At 37.0% G+C, this 23194-nt stretch overlaps 1 protein-coding gene across 8 annotated transcripts in view; it reads left to right on the top strand.

Moving 5' to 3' along the window:
• The window catches only part of LOC133520751 (tropomodulin-1), a 107619-nt gene extending 88621 nt beyond the window's left edge, over positions 1-18998 (top strand). For 3 of the 8 annotated variants that reach the window (XM_061855381.1, XM_061855380.1, XM_061855382.1), the window contains exons 3-11: positions 1395-1562; positions 2017-2140; positions 4776-4891; positions 5625-5729; positions 8266-8517; positions 10763-10910; positions 13391-13685; positions 15577-15632; positions 18102-18998. In XM_061855381.1, the coding sequence (XP_061711365.1) occupies positions 1395-1562; positions 2017-2140; positions 4776-4891; positions 5625-5729; positions 8266-8517; positions 10763-10910; positions 13391-13685; positions 15577-15619 (1251 nt within the window). In that variant the 3' untranslated portion in view covers positions 15620-15632; positions 18102-18998. Of the gene's footprint in view, positions 1-1394; positions 1563-2016; positions 2141-4775; positions 4892-5624; positions 5730-8265; positions 8518-10762; positions 10911-13390; positions 13686-13791; positions 13875-14569; positions 14627-15576; positions 15633-18101 lie in introns of those variants that run through there. The other 5 variants (XR_009799804.1, XR_009799803.1, XR_009799805.1 and 2 more) reach the window with 5 other exon arrangements.
• Positions 18999-23194: the final 4196 nt, after the last annotated feature.

Genomic DNA, 23194 nt, shown 5'->3' with positions numbered 1-23194 from the left:
CCCTTTTGGCTAGGTTTGTCAAAATTCAAGTTTATCTTATCTGTGATTGTGACCACAAAGGGATGTCAAGTTGTGCCAACCCTAATAATTGCTCGGAGCAATGCTGAGCCGAACGGAGCCGAGAATGCCCGAACGCTCTAGTGTCTCCCCACTGACATTGCACACAAACAAGGTCAAACTAATGAACAAAAAGTGTGCAAGTGTTTATCACTTGTCTTATCAAGCCCACACCTACTTACCTCGTCTACCTACGATAAACAAGTGGTATTTAATTGACCAGTTCGCATTATGATAACATATTGTAGGTTTTATTGTCTTCGCTAAGCCGTTGACACACTTTACATAATGATGCTTGTGTTAATGGTAACAAGATAATGTTTTGCTACTGCAAATGTAGTGTAGGTATAATAATAACTACACAACTTGTTTACATAATTCGTTACTATGAGCATAGTTCGTCTTATAGGGCGACCCAAAACACGTTAAATTCGAAGTACCTTCAAAATATCCGACTTTGGAATTGACACACAAAACGCAAAATTTATTCGGTATTTTGTTATAATTAACTACATTATTTTATTACCCTGGACCGTTTATGTACTAAATGAGGAATTAGTAAACAACTTAGTATTTAACATTTTGTTAAACTTTATTATTAAGTGTTAATACACTTTTCAAAAACTTGACTAGTTGGTAATGCTGGTTATGGCGAAAATCCAGTTACAACGTGAACGTCAAATAGCCCGTATGCTAGTTTGCTCCTATCGTGTTCTTAAATGTTTACCAGTAAAGTATTATGGGCGCTAAATTAAAGAATGCAACACATCGCCGGCATTTCTCACGTGAGCCAAAGGCCATAACGAAACATGTGATCAATTCAATTAATCAAACCCAAGTTCAAGATGGCAGGTTTAGATAAACATGTGATCAGATGGTCACGGTAATCGCGGGATAAGGCATGCATTTGCATCACATTTTTAACCAAGTACAAGGATAACATTCTTCTATTTTGTCACCTGATAAAGCGACCATGATACGACTTTGTGTAAATAAAATAAAATAAATATCAGCCCCTGATTACAGACAGAACACCACGTGATTTCATCAATCGTTACAATATGAAAGGTACAACAACATACCACTGTTTCAGCCAATCATAAAGTACTCGCGATTTTGTCAAAGTGCCAAATGCCATTTAACACACATGGCTGTATTTGCCCAAACATTTGTGTTGCATTCCTTTCCTTACTATGGCAAATAACGTTACTATGTAACGCGATTATAAATCACAAAGTACAGTAAAGAATTTCTGCCAGAAAAAGTGCGGACTATAGTCTGCGGTAAATCCGATTCTTGAACAACTTTTAATATAAGTAAAATCGTTATGTTTTCAGGACAACTTCCTCCCTCCCTCCCAGCGCAATAACTACGACTGTGAGAAGGACCCTACGGGCCCTCTTAATCGCAAGAAGTTGATCGAGCACATCAACAAACAGGCGCTCGAGACTCCAGACCGGCCCGAGGTCAAACCTTACGTCGCTGGAGTCATTCGAGGGAAGAAGGTAAATATTCCCTTGACGCTCGGTAAAACGACTAACATTTCAACGAAGAACCAATGCAATTTATAGAAACAACAAGCAGACCGACTGGCATCCGAGGGGAAAAAGGTAAAACTCTATAGTAAACTTCTTCATCTGACCTTGTGTGTTACTCTGCCCATAAGGAAATATAATGCGCAATCTACCAAACGTTCTATTGGTAATGCTCAACAAATCTGCCGGTATGTACCGCCACCACCACCCTGTACTCGTAGCTTTGTAATACAAGAACAAGAATGGCGAAGAATAATCCTTCACAAACTTTATGGCTTATTACCACGACAAATAAAAATTGCCGAAAAACAAAATTATTATGTACGACCCCCACATATAGCTAGATCTATTCTACGATGATTAACATTAGTCTATGATAATTCCATATAAAATTTTATGTAAAATTCCAATTTGTGTTTTCCAGTGGATCCCGCCGCCCCCACCAGAACGGACGCGCGAAGCGGACGAACAGATCTCCATCGACCTCGGCGATGAGTACGAGCAGGCGTTGGGCACCGCGTCGCAGGAGGAAATCATTGACTTGGCTGGTAAGTTTTGTACATTGTATGCCAAATAGAGCCCTGTACACAATATATACACAATTTCCTTAGGTAGGTAGGTATCTAAGTATATATCGCTCAGAGTTGACATACATATGTAATACACTACCCAAGTACCAAGTGTAATACACTACCCTAAATGATGATTGGTGTGAATATGATTTTAGCCTTCGAATTTGTTGTGGACTTTCACAATAAAGTAGATCTAATAACGCTATACATAATAACGCTAAATGGCATCTAAATCTCTTCAGCTAGCCAATACTTCTAATTTCCCACCCTTTGTAGGTAGGCCAATTCAAACTTACATTGTGACATCAAAATGATATCAAATGAAGTCAGTCGCGCGTGCATTTCGTTCGCACGGGTGACTGACATCATTTTTATCAAATTAGAATTGGTCTCTATGCCTTCTCTATAGGTTTTTTTTTCATAACTAAACCAGACATTTATTTATGTATTAAAATAGGGTTGCCTGCGTATTTCCATCATTTTTTAGAATGTATGCTATGGAATGAGCATTCCCAAATTACGATTTAGGACACTACTCATACTCAAGGTTAATATGTTTAACTATGTATTACGAGTTACAAGTTATAGTGGCGTTTGACACATTTGAATCATTTGTGCTTAATTTATTGTCAGTAGTCTCAAAATTTGTGTCATATACCTAAATTCACAGAAAAAAAAGGTTAGGTACCTTTTAAAAACCTTGCCTAGTCGGTTCTTATTGTCGCTGCCTACGAAGAAGGAAGTCCCAGGTTCAAATGCTGGTAAGAACATCTATTTTTGTGTTTATCATAGATATTTTGTTCCTGAGTAATGAATGTTTTCTACTTATTCAACTATTTATCTATATTAAATTTATTTATTATATAGTATACCGTAGCCTAATGCCTACAATACAACCCTTTTTGAGCTCACTGCCGGACTAGATCGATTTGTGCAAGATTGTGTCATAATATTTATTTACAGTACATATGGTGCTACTTTACCGCACTAGTGCGCAAATAAACATATTACGTTACTGTGTCAAACATTTAAAGGGCCATATGTACTGTAAAACGTTGTACGATACATGTGCGAATTGGTAATTCGCAACTCGTGTCGATTTAAAACACTCCCTTCGGTCGTGTTTTAATTTATCGCCATTCGTTTTGAATTTCCTATTTTTCGCACTTGTATCGTAATGTACTATTATTTACCTTGTAGTTAATTAGTAAAATAGGAGATTATACACCAGAAACATAAAACATCTAATTTCATCCAAGACAATTTATCGCTCCGACAATAAAAAGAAATTAGGATGGATATTTCATTAAGTTGGGTAGTCTCTATACTCAGTATCTTTAGGTATTAAAAAAAGTAAAACAATTTGTACATTTTTGGGGGTAGTCAAATACAAAACCGCCTGGATCTGTCACTGAACGACCTGACTTTAACCTACATTATTTGATCATGCAATGTTTTCATCTACGCTCAACTGGCTTAAAGGAGCCATTTGAGGGTAGATTTTGTTTACTTTTATTTAAATACCTAAAGATACAGAGTATATGTATAGTTAAAAACTTGAAATACATTCAGCTTTTCACTAAAGTTGCGAGGAAAATAAATAAAAATCATTATATACTTACTTGTGGTTCCAAAGCTAAATATTCGCAAATAATTAACAATATGTTTATGTTTAATATCCTAGAAACGCTGTTGGTCTAGTTGATTTATTTATAACTTCCTATACATATCAGTACGACCTGTCACAAACATGCTACTCCCAATTACAAATCTCCAGCAAACCAGTAGTGACAATGTCGCGATCTTGATCTCTTCAACAAAAATGTCTAATATCATTGCAAAAACGCTCTTTATAACTCGCTGGCAAACTTCCAGTGGCATACCGAATCTAATGTCGTCTTGTCTTTGCACCACACGTCCGCTTAAGAAAACATTTAGCGCCAATCAGTGTTAACCAATTATCATCACAGAGTGTTAAAAGATAAGGTTTATTTTCCATTAATGAGATCATTGAACTTGTGACCTTATAGACTAGTTTAACTTTATAGCTGTTTGTTTGAGTACTTATTACTCAGTATAATATATTTTCGAGAATATTCGAAATTCATTAATTGCTCGGTTGGCAGTGTTTAAGTTATTTTTATGGCCTTAGTGACAGATTGCTTATTTTGGTTTAATATGGCTATTATATCAGTTTTATTTACATACCGGAGCGTTCAGTGTCGTTGTTTTAAATAAGACGAAAAAACAGTGTATTAATAGTCCGTCTGTATTACTTTTGTTGTTAAAGAGCAATGCTGGCAGCCAAGAAAACAAAAAACTATTTGAGAATCTGTAACAAAAAAATACTTCAGAAGTGTGTAGAACAACTATAATGAAAAATTTGGCACTATCGGGTCAGCTTCGATAGCTCAGTAGGTATAATAACGGATCCGTGTCCCAGAGCCACGAGTTCACGTGTTACCTTTATTTAAAAAAATATTACCAGTAATTTTTTTTTCTCCCCTCTGCAAAATTGAACCCTATCACTTTGGAATAAAGTTCAAAATAAGCTGGGAAATATATTCCCTCTGTCTTGTAAAGGCTTAATGCGTATGTTTTCCTGTTACAGCCATCCTCGGTTTCCACTCGATGATGAACCAGGACCAGTACCACGCGTCACTCCTCAACAAGGGCCAGCCCGTGGGCCTGGGCTGGGATGGCATCACCAAAGCTACCAAGCCCAAGGTACGTTACTCTAACGACGCTCCGAGAATGGGACGCTGAGATTCGACCTCTCGCTTCCACATATAGCCAGTACAGCTATATCTGAAAATATCGATACAAACAACCTTATTGCCCACATATTAAGGTGTATACATATTTTTGGCACTTTGTCGTCCGTATTTATATCTTCAGATGTGACCGTACCAGGCGTCGTTAGTCAACAAGGGTTAGCCTAGAGTGCGTCCGAAGGCCCACGTTTCGCGACTAGTTCAGCCGAAAGGCATCATTCAGTTGACGAGCAGTTTATTTGCTTTTGCAGGCCTAAAATGACATGCCATTTGTTTTTATTTGGAAGTGGTATCTCTTAACAAAATATTTTTTATGAACAAAGCTTATCTTAAATCCTAAACCAGGGTTCACCAATTAGTAACTCCTTTAAAATTAGTTTAATTAGTCTGTAACTCCTCTCGAGTTGCAGGCCTACATAGGCTACTGCTTAACATCAGGCAGGCCGTATGCTTGTTTGCCACCGACGTAATATTAAAAAAAGTTTCTCCAGGGGTCCGATTTTGTAAATAAAATGACCATCGCGGTCCGTTTGACCCATACAAATTGACAGTTTAATATCATTCGAGAAATGGGCCCTGGGTGACCCCTGTTCTAAACTATTGACACGCGAGAACGTGACCTGATCCAGGCTTCTCCAGATCCTGATCTGTGTGATCCAGGCTTATTGTGTCCCCGGACGTTGCAGGTGTACCCCGCGGACCCGCCCAACGACACGGACCCGGACTCCACCATCAAGAGCGTGCAGGACAACGACCAGAAGCTCACTGATCTCAATTGGAATAATATTAAGGTATTTTCATACACAAATAGTTCGTTTTTTTTAACATTAGAAAGAAGGTCAGCGATCTTGACGTGCCTTTTTATTAAAAAAACACATTTGAATAATATCGCGGCAAATATGTAACAATTAAATGATAAACGATTTATGTACGTTCGATTGCTTTAACAAGTAATAAAAACTATTTTTTTAAAGCGTTCTTCAATAATGCTCAATAAAAAGACACGTCAAGATTTTTTACTTTTTTTCTAATGCTAAAAAAACGAAGGTATACGATAACTAAGTCGTTTTGTACTAATACGTGTGCAAAGTGGACACAGCATTTGGGTGCTTTACTTTTTGTGTACTACCTAAGAAGCGTGCTAACGAGAACCAACATTAACTTTTTTTTTCTTTTTTATTAATATGATCCTTAAGCATTAATAAACCTCTAGAATGTTTATTTTAAGAAAACTATAGATATAAGTATACAATTTGTTTAGAAAGCTATGGTAGAGCCGTAAACCTCATATATTACGATAAATTTCCTGCCGCACTTGGTAAATTAATCATTATGCGTCGAAATGTTAGTCACATATGTGTAAAAGATTATCATTAGTAGCTTAAGAACCTGGCCGTAAACGTCATTCAAAAAGGTTACAGAAAGAATATTTTCCACATCTACTTCAAAATTAATGAAAGAAAAAAAGATATTTTTTTACAAGTACATAATTTTTTCATAAACAAGATCGTTGACCTCAACTTTTTATTTATAACAGATGTTAAAAAAATATTCGCTCAAAATGAACAACAAAATCATAGAACAAGCTATAGTCCGTTTTTTTAGCGTTAGAAATATGGTAAGCGATTTTGACGTGTCTTTTTTACTTTTATTTATTTAGTAACCAAACAGTCATATAAACATCAAAAATGCAATACAAAGGATGTACCGCAGCAAAAGGAAAATACAACAAAAATACCTGTAGAGTTAAGATGGTCGGCTCTTTATCATTTGTCACCATGTCTATCACGTTCTAACAAGAACGTAAGCGCGAAAGTGACGGGCATAGTGACAAGTGATAAACATGGAACCATGCTGCCACCGCTGAAGGTTCATTATAATAAATCATAATAACTGAAATAAATAAAGTTATTTTTATTGAAAAAAACTTTTGAAAATTAGGCCCGGCAGATATGTAACAATTATAAATAACATATGATCATCATAAGTCATTGATTTTTAATAAGGATTTTCGAATAAAAATACACGTCAAGATTGTTTACCTTTTTTCTAATGGTAAAAAAACTAACTATAGAGTGCATATTACACAAGTCCAAACAAGACTGCTTAATGAGCGTCAACGTCTCAAATAATTGTACGGGCGCGAAACGCCTACCCGCCTTTTGCTGACGTCATTCGACAATCTAGGAATACATATTAGTTGTGTCGACATTTGTTTTGTGACGGGTTAAACGTAAACCTAGTGTAGTATTACGTATTGCATTAATGACGTTTGGCAACGGTAGATAACGTTGCAAGTCTATTCTTGACTTCTATTTTGTTTTATGTATTTGTTATAGCTTTCCTTTTTAGGGCCCCCTACCTCAATAGGAAAAAACGGAACCTTTATATGATTACTTTGTTGTCTGTCCGTCCGTCTGATTGTCAAGACCCTTTATCTCAGGAACGCGTGGAGGTATCAAGTTGAAATTAAAACCATATACTCAGTTCTACAGACCCTTGAAGCTGTGAAAATAATCACACTTATAAGTTAACGTAAAAAAAAGATACGGCCGTTTATGCCGCGAAAAGCGTAAATTTCGGCAATCGAGGGAATAAAAATTTATAGGGTACTTCCCGTTGACCTAGAACTGTGAAATTTGGCAAGTAATATCAAATAATCAATAGCGCTACAAATGATGACAACTGCTGAAAACTATGAATAAAAAAAAAAATGCACGGAATCCTCGGTGGGCGACTCCGACTCGCACTTGTCCGGTTTTTATATATTTATTACCAGACATAGGAATCCGTGAGGCAAAATTGTTTGACAAGTAGGGAGTTCCTGTATCGATAAACTCGATTATCGATGATAGTTATATATACTAGTGATCACACAAGGGTTTGCTTGTAAAAATACGTTTTTAATAAGAGTAAAAATAATAATTAAATAATAACTCAACTGTATGTATTCTTCTCAAATGTATTCTTCTTCGTTTTTAAGACAAGACAAGACAATTTTATAATTTTACTCATCCCAAATTTGTTCCATATTTTCGGGTATTAAACGTCTAAAATTAAGGGAGTAAAATTATAAAATTGTCTTGCCTTAAAAACGAAGAAGAGTACATTGAGTTATTGTTTAATTATTTTTTATTCTTAATACAAAAACGTATTTTTACAAGTATATAGAACTAGCATCGATAGTTGAGTTTATCGATACAGGAACTCCCTACTTGTCAAACAATTTTGCCCCACGGATTCCTATGTCTGTTTATTACATATGCGTGTATTTGATTAGTTAATTATTCTATTCTTGAAGTTTAGAACTTTGACGTTACCTTTCAGAATATAAGCGACGAGAAATTCGACAAGCTATTCGAAGGCCTGAAGACGAACACGCACCTGGAGGTGCTGAGCCTGGTGAACGTGGGCCTCACGGACCGGCACGCGGCGCTGCTGGCCGCGGCGCTGCACGCCAACACGGCGCTGCGCGTCGTCAGCGTCGAGACCAACTTCATCAGCCCCGCCGGCGTCGTGCAGCTCGTCAGGGCCTTGCTCACCAACAACACCGTCGAGGAGTTCCGCGCCTCCAACCAGGTGCGTTACTCTACACTTTTGGAATTGTAAACTCTGTTGCTATGTCATACTGAAATTACACATTGATATGACATTGGAAATAATGTGGAATGCATTAAGTTAAATGTAAATATTTGTTTTCCTTTTTAGGGTTCTGTACCAAAAAAGTACAAAAGGAACCCTTATGACTCTGTCTGTCCGTCCGTCTGTCACATTGCTAAATATTTTCGTTTTCCTTCACCGAAAAGCGACTGGTAAATATCAAATGATATTTCGTACATAAGTTCCCAAAAGTCTGTAGATGTCAAACCTACGCAGGTCGTAAATAACAACGCACGAACTTAGTAAACAGTATGTAATGACAAATTTACAGTTAGAAAGTTATTATTATTAACCTTAGTATATAAACATAAGCATTAGCACAAATGTAAACACTCCACCGAACACTTGTTAGTTCATGCGCCAAACCACTTGTGTTAGTCACTGAGTCTATAGGTTAGGGTCACGATACGTAAGTACAATAAGCTGTTGCCGTCAAGTAGTATACGGATAAGCGGGATAAGATTAAGTTGACGATGTGCGTGCGATCTATCCCGTGATGTATGTAACACTGCCGGAGAGGCGCGTAGGGTCCGCGGCGCGAGCGGCGGTCATTGCTTAGCCACGGTTGCCAGCCCGCGCGCCGCCATGTTGTTAACTTTCGTGAGCTAAGGCGTTGTCGGTTCCCACGAAGAAGGTTTTGTGAATTTATTATATCTGCGTACTTTTAATAGTGAAATGGAGTGGGCCACAAGTCTACGTGGCTAACTGTACTAAAGAAAAATGACCAAGCTCTCCAGTGGCCGAGGCTGGAATCGAACCCGCGTCTTCTGCTCACGAAACCAGCGCCCTAGACATCTAGGCCTCCCGGCTACGGCGGTATCTGTCCCAAATTCTCGAGTGTATGCATTATGTTTTGAAAGGCTAGGCACCTTTGACCAACTCTATTAATCTCTTATATGTCATTAACAGTGATCGGGGTGACGAATATGTTAAAAAGAGTGTAAACTATAATTTTACAAACGAAACTAAATCTAAATAATTTTTAAGAACAAAAAATCCGACTTCAATGAGGGAGACCGGTGAAAGAAAGATTAGTGTTGATTTTGTATTTCATACAATGAGACTAAAAAAATTGACTTGAAAATTTAATTTGCTTAACAAACACAGCGAAGTGGACAAATCGCCAAACGTAAACTAAGCGTCGTTGAAGAATTCCATTCTGTTCATCATCAGCAGTTCCACTTCATCAAATGTCACTTTTTTTAAATCTAAATGTTTTAATTGTTGATGAAAATACAAAAATCACCATATGCATGCCTTTCACATTTGAAGAGTTCCTTCGATTCCTCATGGATCCCATCATCAGAACTGAGTTTTGACAAAAACGGGACCAGTCTGTATATATATAAATTCAATCAAAAAATTAATTTTCAAGATCGGTTCAGAAATGACGGAGTTGGGAAGTAACAAACGTTAAAAAAAACATACAACCGAATTGATAAACTCCTCCTTTTGAAATCTTGAACTCGGTTAAAAAGACCCCTGCGGCATAGTACCGAAAACGCTGAGCGAGGAAGCTGCCAGCTCTTCGGTCTCCTGTGGCGTCTCTGAGTCTCTTTGAGGTCTTTGAAGAGACTTAGGGCGCCAGGGCCCCACGGACCAAGGGTCTCGACGCCGAATAGAATAAAATTCGCGCCGAAACCTCTGTATTTCCCTACCTTGGTATTCTCTGCGGCCGCTGCTCTCACGGAGATGTTACGGGGCCAGTGTGTCTACACACCTTGCATCCCAAACTAGCACCCGTCCCATACTCCACGGAACCAGTGACATCCCATCCGGTCTCTTGCCGTCCGTTCTTGATATGCCGGTCGGCTCTAAAAGTGCCGGCACATTAACTGACGCAAGAGACCGGCGGATAATGTCATTGAGGGCAGCATGCCTCGAGAACCGGCCAGCGCTTCGTTGGCAGGAGAGGCCGTGGTGCCCTAGTCGGTCAACATCATTTCTGCAGGGGCAGCGAAGGGGGGCGCAGACCCCGAGACGGAGACATACTGAAACTCGAAAAATATATACATTTTAGTAGCATTTTTTTCGAGCTGTTTAAAAGTTATCTCGGGCTTAAAGGCGTATCCACATTACTTTCAATTTGATAAGGTATTAAAAACCCCGATTACTGGTCATTAATATAGATAGTGAATAATGTTCGGTGTCGTGTGGTCCCCAGCGGTCGACGGTGCTGGGCAACAAGATCGAGATGGAGATCACTGCGCTGGTGGAGCAGAACCCCACGCTGCTGCGGCTCGGCCTGCACCTCGAGTACAGCGACGCGCGCCACCGCGTCGCCTCGCATCTGCAGCGCAACATCGACCGGAGTGAGTCACACGCCCTACACACACATACTACACGACCGACGATCCAGCAGACGATGCGAAATATCACTCAGTTTGGCTATGTTCTTTACCACTTCACCCCTCAAGTCTTACGGGCGCGACGGACATTACTATTAAAACTCAATTGTAAAGTTAAATCCTCGAGGTCCTTTTTTGGTTGGCAAATTTAGATCTCCAAGTCTGATTGAGGGCTTGTTGTTGTTGACGTTTATATAAGTTAAATAAAAATAAATAAACTGACTTAAGCCCCACATTAAGCTCAACTGTGTTGTGATATAAGTTGTGATCAAATACTTAACTAAACATCTTTCCACAATTAAAATACTTTTTACTAGAAAACCACGACGTCAATACCGACCGACCGAGGTGTGTGGTAGACCAATAAACCATAACCAAAAATAAGATATATAATAAATATATAAATATAAAAGAGCAATTTTACACATAAGAACACCCATAACTCAGAAACAAAATAGCAATAGTCATTCCTAATCCTAATGTTAACATTTTTAATCAAGCAAAAATTTTAAAGACTAATAATGACAACAAGGTAAAGCTATGAACTGATTAATCTCTGAACTGATCAATAAGGACGACGCATCTAAAAAAAATGGTTGCCGTTTTGAAAACTTACGTTGCTCGCCCGATTGCGTTCAAGTAATGTCCAATTACAAATTGATAACAACACATTTCAATCGCCCACCCTCACCGTAATTTCGCATCGTCTGAATTCAGTGACCAACTAAAACGTAATATTGGAATCATTCGTCACAAGTTTATGGAAAAAACGTTACATAAATACACAGATGGTTGATTACGATATTAAGTATGAATAACTGAGATATATTTAACGTCCAGTCAAGTCTTAAAATTTGACTAGACATTGCAACCCAGAATGGGCACGTGTCGAAACTATAATAACTTAATAAGAGAAATTTGATGAATAGACGGACACGGAAGAGACATTATTAAGATCTTAGATATACATTGGAAATACCCGTTCACGAGGATTATTATTCTAAGTACAGAGAGAGTGGGTCTCTCGGTCTCCATAAGAATGCTACGGCATGTATGAAATTTAAAGGCGTTTTAGATAGGTTAAAAAATACATTCCTAATTGACTTTTTATTACCCCTCATGAGGCTATTTGGAACCGCGAAATTTGTGTGTCAAAATATTTTATACATATTAGCAATAATTAAACAAAATTTCTATTCCATATAGAATATTTTGTTCTAAGTTTTGCGATGGTAAAATATTTGAACTTTTCATTTATTTTTAAGTTCTTTTAACACTATGTGTGTCTTTTAATTACTATGTGTTTTACATCAAATTATGTTATATTTCTATTATTTTATATGAATTATGTTTTGTTCTTCATAAATGATCTTCATATGTGTATCATGATCGAGTGACTCATTTGTTTGTGTTCACCATCACGGCTTGCATCAAGCTGGCATCATGGAGCATACACTGTGAATAAACACTTCATTATATATCTGCATATCTAAAAAACACATTAAGAATCTATTGAGCTTCAATAAAAATGGTAATTCATTTTATTAGATATTATTCTATTGAATTTAGATAACAGGTTATAAAAAAACTGAACAGTCTTAAGGTAGGTTTTTGTTCTTAAAGAAACACAATATTAGAAGTAAGAATAATAGGGGTACATATTTGAGAATCATATTTACTTAACGAGACGGACGTATCATTGTTGCATGAGAAAAAAAAACATCGAGGAAAATTTGGAAAAGTTTTCCATCAGAAACAAGTACCTATAGCGAGATAGCCATCTGTTTGACAGTATAGTTAACTACTTGTTTCTTGTACATTCACATTGTGTACGTTAATTTTGGACCCATTTCCTTCAAATAAATTAAAAAAAAGGGAGAAGCTCCACACGACATTAATAGTAAACTTGCGGTACAGATGGCGGTCGCGAGCGGGCGACCTGGCGCCGGCGGTAGTACCGTGTTCACCCATAGCATTAACCACAAGTAGCTAACATTACGATGAGTAACGAATACAAATTAGGAAAAGAGAAAAATATATCATGTGCTTTCTTTTTTTAAGGATCGAGTAAATTTGAGATTATGTAGCTGTGTTAACCGAGTGAAGCATAAAGCACTAGTCTTTTTTATAGGATACTATTTATTATCTGTGAGGACCTGCCTCTCTATTGCTTGAATATGCTAAAACGATAGAGATACAATTAAAGATATTTAGATTTTAGATGTTTGCGAATTTTCAACGCGGGCAGATACTAAGGCACGCTGAACATAATTCGAATAAATATTAATCTAAACTTATACGTCTTACATAAAAATGTTACTCACCGTAATCACATCTCCAAAAAGCGACTAAAAACCACAGCGCACCCCACCCCTAGTGTGAGTAGCGGCGACCATAGCATGCGCTTCGCATCGACAAAAGTCAAAAAACCGCTATTCGTTCAGATTGCCGATTACAAAAGCGCGCGAGCGCCTCCCTAAGCCTCCGCCTGCCGCGCGGGCCGCCGCCCGGCGTCGGCGTCGACTCCAGCCTCTTCAACATGACCCCGCCCAGCGCCGAGGCCGTCACGCCCACGGAGCCCCGCGTCGTCACCGAAACCGTAGAGGGCTCCGTCACTCTACAAGCGAAACCGCCAGAATTCGACACCTCGGAACGAACTATACCCGTCGATTTGGAGCCTAACGGAGAAGACAAATTTGTGAAGGCGGAACGACCCGACTTTAACCCCAATCCCCACTCGTGAGTAGCGCGTCACACGCCCGCGTGCCCCCCCCCTTCTCAAACTGTGTTATAGTTTTAGATACCCCACATATACACGCATAGTCACAGTATGTTTCCATTCCAGTACGGAAAGATCTAACGCTGCGACTCCAGTTCAGGTTCTTTAACCAACTGCAAAAGGGCGCGCGTAGCCAATAGAAGTAAAAGGTCAGGCCCGGCCGGGTACTTGTTCGCACGGCGGCCAATAACAGACTTCGCTTATGACCAGCTTCTGAGTGTCGACACTGACTCGCGGTGCAGCTTTATAAAATACTACTAAGAAATAATGCTATCTAAATACACTTGTACGGCTAGTATTGCATCAATAAAATTTACTAGGTATATATTTTTTACAGTAATGAACACAACTGACGGTCTTTTTTATATCTGAAAGATCAGGATAATTCTCCTAAATAGCCGTTAAATACGGCCTTTTTCTTACGGCGCTTCTGCCATAAATATCTCAAAATCCTCTTTATTAATGACAAACCAAGGTTTCTTTTAATTTAAATCGATACAATATTCGCTATGCAAGTATCTCTTCATATGTGATAATAGATTATCATTATTTGTTAATGCTAGCCGTACAAAGTTAAATATTATTGATATTTTCTTGTATTTACCTTCTTATCTTTGTATTGCATTTAGTAAAACTGCACCAACTTTAAATTTTATAGAAATATGAAACTTATTATAGTTGCATATTTTGTATTTAACATGTTTTACTCTATAAACACTTTTCTTCAATATTACATTTATTTTTTAAAAATTATATATTTCCAAATGACACACTGATATTATAATTTGCAACTAATGTCGTGATTTGTTTTTCTATACTCTAACCGTTAACATTTGATTTTTAGCCGAGAGGGGAGCGTAGAACCAAATCGTAATTATTAGAGAAATGGCCACAAAAATCGGTAAAATCCCAGTGTACTTTGCGCGAATGTTGTAAAGGCTGTTTTTTCGGGAAATAACGGTTTTTTACAGCGCAAAGCTTCTGCTAATCTACAGTTCCGCTTAGTAGGCCTGGAGAGCTGAGGGGTTCCATTGTGACAGGATATACGTTCATTGTTGTCCCGAATGCCAAAATTAACCGAACATTGGTAAAGTCACTGAGATCGTTGACGAGAGATTCGAGTTTTATAAAAGATAGAGTTAACTAACTAAGGTTCGCTACTAAGTCCAAATTACCATCTGGAAGAGACAGTTTTTTAAAGAAAATATCTTATTCAGATGCAGATTATCATAGTAGAAAAATAAAAGTAAGATACCTTAGCACAAAAAAACATAATGCATGTCTCTGTGCGCTTCCACAGTCGGACACAAAGACGCTATAGGACTTTATTGCAGTAACCGATTTTTTTAGTTTTGTAGGTAGTTTACCCTTTTTTTTTCTACTAAAGTAAGGACATTGGTAGCGAACGTTTTCAGCATGAGTGTGATCTAACGGAATGCAGAATGCAGTGATACTAAATGCCGTACTCTATTTTACACGACGCATGTATAAAATAATCAACTATCCGCATTTCCTTCGAGTTTGTTACGAAATCCTATACGTGTTGAATTTATTTATGATTGAACCTGAATTTTAGTACTGATTTTCACTACATCGAAATTTATTACTATCACATTGGCCCCCAAATTTATTGATCTAGCATTTTTTCAATTGAAAATACTTGTTATTTCCTTAATAGGTCAACAGTTTTATCAATTAATACAAATCAGAATAAGTGCTAAAGACAAATTTGATAAATAGCGATTTTTCGAAAATTTTCATATCTGCTGTTTTGTTGGTAAGTGAAAATCAGTACTCGTATGTTTATTGTAAATAAATCCCCTTACGTTTGTCGGTGTGTATGCATTTCAGTACGCCAGCAGCGACGGAGCAAGACCAGCAACTAGAACCTTGATCGACCCTTTTTGGTGAGTATAATCGAACAGCCATTCCTAAATATGCAATAATACTCTATCTATCTCACATGCACATGTGACTGTGATAGGTAGAGGACAAGGCGCATTTAATTATTAGGTCTATGGCTGTGATACTACAGGAAAACAGAACGCATAGTTTAAAGAAAATAGGCTGACTTAAAAAAATTGTCGCTAAAACTATAAATACTTTTTTTGTGAAGTTGACCTACTTTTCTTTTTAACTATGCGAGTTCAATTTAATAAAGATAGATATGTTTTTTCTTGGATTTCCATTTGGCAATGTCTATAGAGACATGTTTAGTAGGAATAATAAATATCACTTCGAAATTTCTATTTTTCACAAATTATCTTTCCTTCGAAATCATTTTCTAACCTACCATTTTCATTGGTTGAATCAAGCTTTATTTGCTATTTGCTTAAAAAATCCTGGTCAGATTTACACTTTGAAATTAAAATTAAAATAATGAATACTATTTATATATCTGCAGTAAAAAAAACACTGTATTAATATTATTTGTTTTATAAGTTTTTAGCCAAACTACCGGGAGAAATGTCTCAAAGTATGTAAATTTTACAATATTGGACAAAATATATATCCTATGTGAATATGTTTGCATCCATCGTGATAAACGTCCCTGCATCATGCTTTGTTGCTAAATCTTGCATCTTGCATGGTTACTGTTCCTCTGTAAATATGCCCCAAATTGACCTTACAACTATTTTATAAGAAAAGTATTAATCAAAACAATCGATATATTAAATACCCTAATCTCATCTAATGGATGAGTAAAGGGCGATATAGTCGTTGAGTATGTTCGCTAGATATTTTTTCTTACATAGAAAAGGGTCTACCCTCCTAAAGCCCAAGGTCCTACTTATAGTACTTCTTCAGTTTGATGAAATTGAAATCATATTCAATTAGAACAGAGTCGTTTTTGTATTGTTACATAAACCTAAGGACTTGAACGACGTCATTGTTTCTATTTGCCTAATATCATGCAGTATTTATATCAAATGTCATTTAGGTAGCTTTTTACGCTCTGATATTTAGCAGGATTTTATTATTTTTACTTTGGTGAGACATTTAATTTGTGAGTTTCTCTATATATTGGTATATTTTGATAGCACATTGACACAGGACCACTACGGCATCGTCGGAATGTACTGGTACTTCGGGTTACTGCCAGTTGTTTATTTGGTTCGAGTATTAACCTTTTGAACGCCACGCTTATCGCACGCGGCGCGTAATCGTGAACCTTGTCGGTACGCATGAAGGTTGATATTGGACTGTAGCCGCGCGTGTCATATGACGTCTTTGGCGGTCAAAAGGTTAAGCATATCCCGTTGCCGAACCTATTCGGCCATGTTAGGTCTATTCCGCGAAGGAAGAACCGATTAAAACTCGGGTTTGGAGAGTCCAGCGCTAACATTTAGTATGAGCTTTAAAATGGGAGTATAAAATAAATAACATTAATAAAATAAAATAAAAACCGTTTGATGTTATTTGTTCTAGAGGTACAATCCATCTCGACGTCAAATGTTAAGTGTAATAAGAACTACATACTTGTACATTTGATTTTAACTCCAATTATTATATTTAAATCTAGAATTCTACGCATAAATTGTAAATGAAGACATATTATCTGACATTCAATTCATTCAACATTGAAAGTGAAAATTTTTCTAAACCTTAAGAGGAAAGGGGACGGCATCTTCTTCATATAAATGTAGTCCCCATTTTCCTCTCTCGATAATCTGGATATTACCATTATGGAAATATAGTTTTACATAATTTGATGGAACTATGCCCCTACATTTGACCACTTTAGATTATTTGATTATTGTAAAAATTAGGAGCAAAAAACAGAATTCATACAAATTTTTTAATGCTTCTAACACTTTCAATATTTAAAAATTCGAAAAAAATCAAACGTAGGGGCATGCTGTGGTTAATATACAACAAATTGGGTCAAAATATTAATATCCAGAGAGGAACATGAGGAATGCATTTGTATGAAAATGCGATTCCGCACGGGTCCTCCGTTCGTCTTAAGAGCCCATCAACGTGCTCACTAGCGCTACTGCCAAATAATTGTGATTATTATATAAAAAAGGAGCCCGCTGCGTACTGTATTTTGTTTTTAAGTACCTTTTGAATACATCATAATAGTTTTTACGTTGCTGGATTCGTCAATCTAGGCGTTCAAAGTTAAAACGGCCGTTTTTGTTTTGAGTGCGTAGATCGATGAATCGAGCAACATAAAAACTAGTTTAATGTATTCAAAAGTTACTTAAATACAAAATACAGTACGTAGCGGCCCCCTTTTTTATATATCTATCGTTAAATTTAAAAAATCACAATTATTCTCCAGTGGCGCTAGTGAGCACGTTAATGGGCTCTTAAATGACAACTGGCATTGCCCACATTGGTATGTGTAGTGACCCCACGTCTCCCCACAGGTGGGCGCGTCCGCCGCGTGTCCCAGTTCACCCGCAGCCGCAGCTACGTGGTGGGCTGGATCCCCTGAGCTTGCTGCCACTGCCTATCTGCGCTCGCTGGCTACTAGGACCCGAGTGCTTGTGCGAAACAATTCTTATCTACTTAGACATGGATAAAAATATATCAATGCGGCGTATGACTCGTATGCTTTGGCATGGGTCTTAAGTATCCTTTTTTACCACGAAGGTGGTTAGGAATGGCCTGTAAGGTTGTCCTGGGGCTCATATTAATATGCATTGTCGACGCTGTGGTTGTGGACGCTGTGTGAACCCACGCTGCAACACAAGCGTGCCTTCGTGTTTACGAAGAATGTGTTGACCTAAGGTCGCCAGAGTTTTCTGGTGGTGGTTATCATACTGGATGCGATTCGCACGTCGCTCCGATGTGCGAGCGGGATGTCGCTATAATACGCGCATAGCGTTGTCTCGCTCAAACATCGCAGCGAGCGCGAATCGCATCCAGTGATAGTACAGAACTGTATGCAGCAAAAGTCCGTAGTGTCGTAATTTGAAACAAGTTTATTTGAGCCAACTAAAATTGAGCTAGCTATGAACTGAGGAAATTATGGTGATAGATAAATTACATAATGTTGAACTTTGATTTTAAAAAGCCTATTGCTATTCTTTTACAAGATTACATCAAAATGAAATTTATTTATTTCGATTATATTGTGTAATAATTTGCAAACACTATTAGGACCACCACACGTCAGCGTCTCCCGAGCGTCAGCGTCTAGTCAACTCTATGGCTGCTGCTCGACGCAACGTTGATGCAACGGCGCAGCGACGCCATTTTCCATAGCGCTGACTAGACGCCGACGCTCAAAAGACGCTAGTGTAGAGTGGCCCTCAACTTGTACATATGATAAGTATAGACTTATGAAAGATAGTATAATTGTTTCGCACAATCACAACGATCCATCAGATTGAGTAACTGTGCGACTGACGACCGAATGTGAGCGGACGAGCGTTACGGTTTAACCTAAACCAATACATCATAGTAGCGCTAAAACCAGCAGAGTCTAGCTGTCACTTTCTTTTTTGGACAAATAGAAAGTGACGAGAGAATAAGCTGTTACAGAATTGATGGCTGGCCCATCGTTTAGACCGAAAGGTATGCGTATAAATTCATAATGGACACTGAAGTGCAAAAGCTGTTGTTTTTTTACAATAGTACAGTTTTAAACTAGTTCGATTAAAACTCATAATGAATTTAACGAATGAAATGATAATGACTATTAATTAACTTTTCAAATTTCCGAATAAAAATCGTAACACTCGTCGATGTGTGCGTGAAATAGCGTACGTTTTAATATTAATTCTTACTCTAGTGTGCTAATAAATTGTATTAATTTTATCATAAACTGTAATATATCTAGATGTACCGACATTCCATTCACGCAGGACATTGTTTTTTACACATTTAAATTATTATCTTTTTTAATTATTTATAAGGACTTGTGTTAAGTTCTACCCTCTCTATGCTTGGGAATTTTATTGACTGACGCGTGCAATTTTAATAACGGTATGGAATACCAAGTAATATTATTGAAAATCTATTTTATTTCAAATATTTCTCTTGAACAATGTTCTGCGTGTGTGGTGTCCCAAAAGAGCACGCAGTTCGCATTGTAGTGCCTTCGCTGAGGTTTTCGGCATAAACATAATTAAAAGAGAAAAGTAATTAAGTTTTGTGTCATCAAGCTATACTTACGGCTGTGGGGCAGTGACCCGAAGTGGATCTTGACCTCTGACACCAAAGCCTACCATGCTTTTCTGTCCGCGCCATTTCTGTTCGGTCAACGGCGCCGAGTTCGCTAAGGTCTTTTTGCACTAAGTCTCATTAAGGTATTCATATAAATAATTTACACAAAGGTGATACATGCAGCGCAAAAACTATTTGAGTACTGAATAATAAATTAACTTTATTATTCTGTCCATTAAAAGCTAGGATTATATAAACATGTATAAATATGTAAACCTGGGTGCCAATAGACGCACTCGTGGAGTATACATAAAATAGAACGATCTACTTTTTTCTTTTCATTACGTAATAGACAAACATCATCGATTAGCCTCTGCCGTACTGAGTAGCTTTCATACCAACTGCTTTTTTGAATAAAGTTTGCTTATTTAAAATGTAACTTTATGTATATTTGAATAGTGAATCTACTGGGGGAACTAAGTGTCCATAACATTGTGATAAACATCATGTTTTTCCATTTTGAAATACTGCTTCGTCTTTTAGTTTAAGGTGGGAACAAAATGAAATCAGTATGAAGGAATATGGGCGAATGGTATTCTTATTCATTCTACGCCATTTTTAATTTGCTACGAGTTTTAACTATCGATATTAGGCTTGTACGTATATAAAGATGTGTTAGAATTTATGTATATTTATTAACTAGTAATACAAGTACATTTTAACTTTACTTAACGTAAATATCTAATATATCTTTATAAAATCAAGCCTCAAAGTTCGCTTAGATTTAAAATATGATATAATATTTATATCATCATTTGAAGGAAACTCTATAGCACATTAAATCGATTCCTAGTACGTCGTTTTGGTGCTGGTGTGTAAACAAATCATTATAAAACGACTTTAGGTACAATTATTAAGACTTGTAATGAATGTCCCTTTTACTAACTCTCCTTGATTTTAAATAAGGCTCTCTAATCTGACTTAAAGTCTAGAAGTGCTTGTAAAAGGCGTTTTCTATGAAAATGTACCATGACGATAAATATCTGATTGTTCCTACCTAAAGTTATGTAAGAGAGATTATTTGTATATGAATTTAGTTATTTAAATATTCTTTTATTAAAACTTCATGAAATTATAATTAATATAAATTGTATTTTTATTGTAATTTTAGAGATATTTGTTGATTCAGTTCAGGAGCATTTTGGTCCAACGAAAACCTTGACTAGTAGAGTCGCAGTTCTGTAGTTTTTTAGACGTGTAAAAAGTCCAATAAAGCACATAAATATCGCAGCTCGTCGTTTTTGTTATCCCCACTCACACTAAAAAACCTTAGGGTAAGTCATTATTTGGCGAATGTGCCTTGTTAGTGCCAATGAGGGCTACCGTTATTGTGCTCACCAGTTGGCGCCACTATAGACGGTGGTCCAGAAAAACAGCTTTCAAAATTCTGCTGACCTTATTTAAAAAAAAGGTCACACACACGAAACACACATACACGAAAGTATTTTAACGTCTAAAGCCGTTTTTTGAACCTGTTTCATACATAGTTGGCAGTTTTTAAAAACTACTGACATTTATTGAACTATGTCTATTGTTTACAATGAATCAAAAAAAAATTGACTACAATTATGGTATGAATAAGGAGTCAATATTCGCGATACCCCCAAAATTACTATTTGATTTGACATTTTGAAAGACCTCCGCCTACACTAGCGCTCCTAGCGGGGAAAGTAAATGCGTTAGATCTCATTCGTAAACCATTTGCGTTGTAGTATGACTGCTGGCTAGCATTTCGTAGTCAATGTGCAGCGGGCGACCAGTACGCGACTGTAGGTCAGTTCAGATGAGGACGCAGGTTGTATTACCTACGTACTTTTACAGATACATTACTAGGTTCATTAAACGCCTTTTTACAAGCGTATGTGTAATGACCTAATTAATAAATCCGTATCATTTCGAGTAAAATTAAGATATAAGGTCAATATCAGAAAGAATTTGACACGAGAAGCCTTTTTTTCTTCCTAGATATATATAATATTTATTGATTGGAATCGCCTGATTCTTGAAGGCGTGATTCTAGTAGGTACAATTCCTATAGAGAATGGAAATGAAAAATATCCTTCGCATGGAAATTACCCAGAAGGATATTCATTTACTGCAATCGTGGTAGTTGAAAGTAGTTTAATGTATTCTTGAACAGAAGTAAAAAATGTTTATTTTTCACGATTCGCCAACCACTAGTACCGCCATCTAACGTAGAATAGAAATACTAATGAATATTAGAATTTTAACTAAACTCCAAGAATGTAGGCTTGGTATTTTACACTCTATAGTATAAAGTCTATACCGAGGACTTAACCTTCAGGAAAAGAAAATTTAATAGATGATTAAATAAACCGGCAAATCAAATGACTACATACATAAACCTTTATTTCAAAGATACTAGCGCCATCTAGTATGGAATAGCAAAACTAAGTCTTTTTTTTTAATGTAAGACACGGAATTCCTTTGACTAGCGTTGCCGGTTTAGGCTTGCTGTAAAAAACAAGTTCTTAGTAGAAACAATTAATTCTGGGTGTAGGGATAGGTTTTAAATACTAATAAAACAATTCTTCACTCAAAGCTTTTATTTCTAAGGGATATGAAGAGATACACTTTTAAAGTTAAAATTGATATTTCTCTTACAGCTATTGTTATTGTCATTATGGAAGACATGGTTGCATTAGCAATTAGAAGTCCAAGATATGAGTTATGCAGCCTCCTTATTGTTATTGGCTAGTTTTATAAAGTTTGCGGTAGTAATCATTATAGCGCTACAGCTCTTAGTACATGAATAATATACTAGGAGTACTTCAAATTCTTTTTTTATACCACGTCGGTGGCAGACAATTATACGGCCCGCCTGGTGGTAAGCAGTCACCGTAGCCCTATGGACGCCTGCATCTCCAGAAGTGTTACACACGCGTTAACGAAAAAGAAAATAATAATGAGGCTTTTATCCAAAACCTGTATAAGTTTTTTCGAACAGAACACTTGTGACTGGCCCTTGTTGGAACTTATATCTTTGCATTAAGGTCGAATGTTGATTAACAATATGAACGATGTACAGATATAGTGAATAATCCTTGCGCATCGTACTTTCGCGGGAACGTTCGTATTTTATTTTAAATTACATTTGAAACTTACAGCTACAGTACGATGTACAGTTACGTCTGAAAAGATCGATACGAAAAATGTGCCAAAAATATGTATACACTACCTTAATATGTGGACAATAAAGTCGTGTATACATATTTTTGGCACTTTTTTCGTATCGATATTTTCAGACGTGACCTTACTAACACGTGTT

Source organism: Cydia pomonella, chromosome 8 (assembly GCF_033807575.1).
Source record: "Cydia pomonella isolate Wapato2018A chromosome 8, ilCydPomo1, whole genome shotgun sequence".
Lineage (NCBI taxonomy): Eukaryota > Metazoa > Arthropoda > Insecta > Lepidoptera > Tortricidae > Cydia > Cydia pomonella.
This window is presented reverse-complemented; position numbering and strand designations above follow the sequence as displayed.